General features: G+C 42.3%; 1 protein-coding gene across 4 annotated transcripts in view; it reads left to right on the top strand.

Moving 5' to 3' along the window:
- Syne2 (spectrin repeat containing, nuclear envelope 2) overlaps window positions 1-5,895 on the top strand; it is a 279,867-nt gene that overhangs the window by 71,132 nt on the left and 202,840 nt on the right. For all 4 annotated transcript variants that reach the window (XM_013521919.1, XM_005399143.2, XM_005399142.2 and 1 more), the window contains exons 19-21: window positions 1,395-1,553; window positions 1,842-2,015; window positions 4,257-4,391. In XM_013521919.1, coding sequence (XP_013377373.1) covers window positions 1,395-1,553; window positions 1,842-2,015; window positions 4,257-4,391 — 468 coding nt within the window. The remainder of the gene's footprint in view (window positions 1-1,394; window positions 1,554-1,841; window positions 2,016-4,256; window positions 4,392-5,895) is intronic.

The raw sequence follows: 5,895 nt of genomic DNA, 5'->3' as shown, positions 1-5,895 counted from the left end.
GTGGCGCTGGGCAGCACCATTCACCATAGTTCTGTCACACGGCATAAAGACACTCTGCAAAGACTTCTAGAACTGCCTCAGAAAGTGGCAAGAGCAGTGGATGAGAGGATTTGTAGAAGAGTGTTTTGAGGGGAATTAATAACAATGTGCCTTATAGTATAATAACTTTTTTTAAAAGACAGGATCTTGCTATGTAGCTCAGACTGGCCTCAAACTCACTGTGTAACCCAGGCTGGCCTTGAACTTATAACGGTCCTCCTACCTCAGCCTTCTGAGTACTGGTATTACAGGCTGTGCACCACCGTATCTGACTTGTTGTAATAACTTTTTTTGAATGTACACACACACCATATTTTTAAAATCACCCTTTAATATTAAGATTTATGTGCCCCTTGGGATGAGTGTCTCTTTTACCTTCCTTCCAGGGTCTTACTGTCCAGCCTTTGTGTGAGGCTTTATCCCAGGTACCACTTGTGTTTGTGGAGCCCGGCCCTCTGCCTGGGAACTGGGGTTAGCATTTCAGGCTGATTTCTTCTTTTCTCTGTGTTCTCCATGATTTTTAGCTTTCCTATCAGTTCTTTCCTGATGCCCAGGAGTTTTTCTCTTTGTTAAGTAGTTATTTTCCAAATGTCTTGTGACTCTAGCTCAGGGAGAAGCTGTCATTTGCTGCCAGCTTCTATTCTGCCATCCTAGCTTTCTCTCAGAAGGCATAGTTTTATTTTTTTTTAATTTTTATTTTTTATTTTAAAGAGTAAAAGAAGGATAACATAGTAATAGGGGGAAAAGGCATACTTTTAAAAAGATTATTTTCTAGAGGTAATTTTCTTTAATAACATATATTGATTCCCTTCCCTACTAGCTTGACTTCCAACAACTTCAGTTTAAGGTTTGTTACTCTTCTCTCAACTTTCTTTTCATTGGCATTCTCATCTTTATTTTATTGAAGTATTTACTATATGAAGAATAATCTATAAAAGATTATTTGGTCAGAATCCAATCCAATTTTATTAATACAAAAATTTCAAAATGTGTGGGTTTTTTTTTTTAGTAGTACTGAGCATCCAACCCAAGGCCTTGAACATGCTAGGCAAGCACTCTACCACTGAGTTGTACTCTTAGCCCCTTTTATTATTTTATTTTGAGACAAGGTCTCCCTAAGTAACCCAGCTTTGCCTTGAACTTGCAGCTCTCCTGCCTCAGCCTCCTGGGTAGGTGGGATTATAGGCATGTGCCACTGCACCCAGCTCAAAATGTGTTTTAAAGTAACAATTGTCAGAATACAGATTTCCCTCATTCTGGATGAATAACACTTCATGGTCTTCCAATGCTATTGCTAATGTGTTAACATACGATCTGAATGTTTTACTGTGATCCCTCTTCAATTTGTTTTGTAGCGTCTCAGTGCCAAGGGCTCTATGCTTGAAGAACTTCTGGCCAGAACTAAAGATGCTTTACAAATGGATATTCAAAACGTTTCAGGCCCAGAGTCTCTCCAGCATGTCCTCGTCGTTGGCCTTCAAGCGAAGATTCAAGAAGCTAATGAGAAAATCCAGGTCCTTCTTTGATGCTGTTTTTTAGTGAATTTATTCCTTAAAATGGAGTGGTTAGTGGGTGGGGAAGACGATGGATGGTCCTGAAGCTTGGAAATGTTTTTTAAAGTATTTTTTTTTCTTCTTTTGTTTTTAAATAATTTCGAGCATATTGAATATAGAAGTGTAATAAATTAAATATGCTTATGTCTACTGGGAAAATGTAAATCACCACTGGAAGAAAACATTTGTTAGCTGATGAATTTACTAATGAGTTGGGCCAATTTTGAGCTTTGTTTTTTGCCTTTACAGAACACCATGGTAAAACTTGTTGCAGCATTGAAGAGCTCCACTGATGCGGTGCCGGAGTCCGACCTCAAGCGGAAGGTGCAAGAGTCACAGAGGGAGCTTGAGTTGTGCATGAGGAGAGCTGAACAGTTACTCAGACAGAGAGAGAGCCACGGTGAGCTCGTCTCGAAGTACAAGGTAGGAGCCCTTTCACTGTCCCTGCGGGGATCTTCTCTGAAATCGAGATGCTTCCTTCCCTGTAATTATATACAGCGAGGGCAGGGGATAGAGCTCAGCGGCACAAGCGCCTGCCTGGCAAGTGCAAGGTCCTGAGTTTGATTCCCACTACCAAAAAAAAAAAAAAAATCTATATGTATATCGTGAAAGTGTAACTGGAAAAAAATTTTTTCCTTACTTTATACATCGTTCCCCCACAGCTATTAAAAATGAATCGTTAAGCAAAGCGTATTTTAATTCCAGTTTTATCACGGAGCTGAAGTATACTCAGTGATTGAGTGTAAAAGCACGACTGACTTTGGCACTTGAGGAAAACTTTAATATTTCTGGCTCTTTTATTTGTAAAATCGGTCTAATAATTCCAGCACTGTCCAGCTGCCAGATTTGCTGTGAAGCTTTACATGAAAATAAGGTTTGTGAAGGCACCTTGGACAGCTGAAATCCTCTGATGGTATAAAGATACTATTACTATTAAAATGCTTGATAAAGTGTTCGTGAGTATATGCTTATCTGTAAGTTAAAAACTTGAAGTGTTGTTTTGTCTAGAGATAGTTTTCCAGTTGGTTTTTTCCCAGGTTTCACAGAGAAGAGCTATTGTACGTGCACTATTTTTAACACAATGGGAAGTCCCTCAGAGATTTGAAGCAAAGGGAAAATAGGATCTCTAGCCTAGAGCGCTGGGGAGGTGACTGAATACATGGTCCTTTGTTCATCCACCTGTTCAGCGTTGGACACAGTTATCACGTACTTAAAAGAGCGAGGCATTTGGGGCAGGTCAGGTGCAGCAGGCCAGTACCCCCGGTCCTACCGCTCCCACTGTGGTCGGAAAAGGTGCTCCCGCAGGAGCGTGTCTGCATTCTCTCCAGGGCCTCTGTCTACATCTCCTCTGGGCCTCAACCCTAGTTTGGCTTCCAAGATTATTTACCACACCAGGTCCATTTTGCCAGCCACCAGCTGTCTTTTTCTCCTGCCTTTACTCCAGGTTAGGAAGGAAGAAAGGATTGACTTTCAGAATCCATAGTGTTTTAAATAATCATCAGGCTAGATTTCACAAGGGGAGTTTTCATCTGCCAAGCAAAGAGAAACAAAAAATTTAGAGGTTCCTAGGCCCTTTCTGTACCAGAAAGGACAGCTCACAGTGTTGGACCGTGTTTCTCTCCCTGACCATCTGTCTGTCTTTTGAGATTTGAGGCCAGAGACCCTTCCTCTTTGCCTCTGGCCTTTGGCGAAGTAGATACGCTTTCCAGTGGAAGCAAGGTCCACGCTCTGGCTGGTCACACCAGCAGGGAGAGTTCCGGCTCTGTACTGTGGTTGAGGTCTTTCCCGGGTCATAAATCTAGCAGTTAGCACAGAAGCCTTGGAGAAGGGTGCTGGCGCGCAGCACCGTGTGTCTCTGCAGTGGGCTAGTGCATGCAGGGAGTGCATGAATGAATTCTCACCCTGCCTGATTACCTGCTACTCCAGAATTTCTTCCGTCTTCTCTCTCCTATAGGTTTCCTGTTCTTTCCACAGGTCTCAAACTATTTTTTGTTCTGGTCTAGCCAGATTTTTGCTCTCACAGAGTCTGCCTGGTAAGGAGCAGACACATTCCTGGCAAGGCTGTCCGCACCCCTGTCCCCTGCGGCTCCTTCCTTGGGGCAGGACTGCCTATGTGTTGGCCTTGGGCAAAACTTTGAATTGATGATAAGGTAATGTGGGCTCCTTACAGCATAGCAGTGATTATGCATGATATTGAATATTTGCTATAAATCCCACTGTAAACCTTCCTATTGCAGTGCTAATCTCTAATACACACAGATGTACTCTCCGTATTGTTTCTTACAAAGTAAGCTTGTCTACCTGATACATAAAAACTGAAGAGGTTTTTAGACAGTTGCCATTGTCTCTTAGTTTAATAAGCCTTTTAGTTATTTATCAGAAAGCAGCAGGAATTATTGTGACTATCATGAAGATATCAAGTAGATAACTATATTTGAATAATAAAGAGTTTGTGATTCTGCTCAAAAGAATTAAAGAGACACAAAAGGGATATCAGCCTTGGTTTACAAAGAGATGTCTCCTGTGCCTCTTGCAGTAGCCCGCAGAGTCCCTTCTAATTTTACCTCCTGTCACAGAACTGCCAAGGCGGTTTTGAGGATTTGACAGTATAATGAAGTCTCTGTGTTCTTGTTTGCTTTTTTTTTTTTTTTTTTTTTTTTCTAGGAAGCACTAAAAATTTCTAATGCAAATAGTCTGGTCAGGTATTTGAAAGCCATCAAAGAACTGAAGCCCAATGTCCCCGAGGATGCAAAGCTGTCTCTGGAAGAGAAGAGTAGAGATGCCTGTGCCAAGTGGGAGGTAGGACACGCGTGGGCTTCTGGCTGTGATCCCAGAGTGTTCGGCATCAGAGTGGATCCTGGGCTCCCCGTGTACTCTTCGTCACGGGGCGGGGGTGATGCCAGCGGGCCGGCCCCAGGTCTGTGCTGTTTGGCCCGTGTCTGCCTTCAGCCAGTGACAGCACTGTTAGGAGTAGACAGCAGTCGGAAGGGAGGAGGGGAAGCCTGAGGGTTTCTTCTCCTTCCCTTTGGCACTTTCTCTGGCAGGAGCTCTCTCTGGATTCCAGAGCCCCAGCTTCTGACCTGTGTCTTTTCTTTGGGGGCTCCACGCAAGCGTCCACTGCAGGGGTGGGAGCGGCTTTCCTTGTGCTCATCCCTTGGTGCCTCTGTTCTCTGACTGACTTCTCCGAGCTTTTATCTCTGGTGTAATAATTCCCTGCATTTGGCCAGACACGGTGGTGCACGTCTGGGATCCCAGCACTCAGGAGGCTGAGGCAGAAGGATCATTGAGAGTTCAAGGCCAGCCTGGGCTACATAGTGAGACCCTGTCTCCAAAAATAAATAATAATAATAATTCCCTGCATTTAGCATTCTCAGAATGAAATATTTTAAGAGTGTTTTCTGTTGTCCTGGTTGGATGCTGATGGAGACAATATATTGACACATGTACACATACAGAATTTCATAGTGAAATAGGTGTGGCCTTTGCTGGCAGACAAACCTGGATTCAGAAGCTATGACCCTGGATGAGTTACTTAACTTTTAAGAACAGTGATAAAATGGGAATAATATGCTGGGCATGGTGGCGCACGCCTGTAATCCCAGCACTTGGGAGGCTGAGGCAGGAGGATCGGTGCGAGTTTGAGACCAGCCTAGGCTACAAAGTGAGCTCAAGGCCAGCCTGAACTGCATAGTGAGATCCTGTCTCAAAAAGACCAAAAAAAAAAAAAAAAAAAAAAAAAGGGAAATAACACAACTTACTTGGCAGGATTGCTACAAAGATTTATATAAAGCATATGTTACAGAGATTATTTTCAATAAGTAGTAGTTAATATTACAAATATATATATTACATATATATGTATATGTGCACGTACATACATCTGTAGTCAGCCCTCCATATCTGTGGGTTGTGCATCTGTGGATCAGCCAACTGCAGATCAAACGTATTTGAGAAAAAAACTCATCTTAATGGAACATGTGTGGTCTTTTTATGATTCCATAAATAATGCAGTATAACACCTATTTACATAGTGTTTACATTATGTTAGGTATTATAAGTACTGCAGAGATGATACAAAATATACAGGAGGGTGTTTGCAGCTCATATGGCAAATGCCATTTTGTATAAGGACCCGAGTATCCTCACATTTGTATTTATGGGTCCTGGGGGAGGGAGGTTCCTGAACTAATCTCCCAGAGATAACTATACATGCATAGGTGTAATTGGATTGAATAACTACTGTTACAGGATCTCCTAAAACATGTCACAAAATAAAATTATAAATTTTCTTAAATTAAAATTT

This window comes from Chinchilla lanigera, unplaced genomic scaffold (assembly GCF_000276665.1).
Source record: "Chinchilla lanigera isolate Chin_1 unplaced genomic scaffold, ChiLan1.0 scaffold00065, whole genome shotgun sequence".
Classification (NCBI taxonomy): domain Eukaryota; kingdom Metazoa; phylum Chordata; class Mammalia; order Rodentia; family Chinchillidae; genus Chinchilla; species Chinchilla lanigera.
Note: the sequence above shows the minus strand (reverse complement) of the source record. Positions and strands in the feature narration are given on the sequence as shown.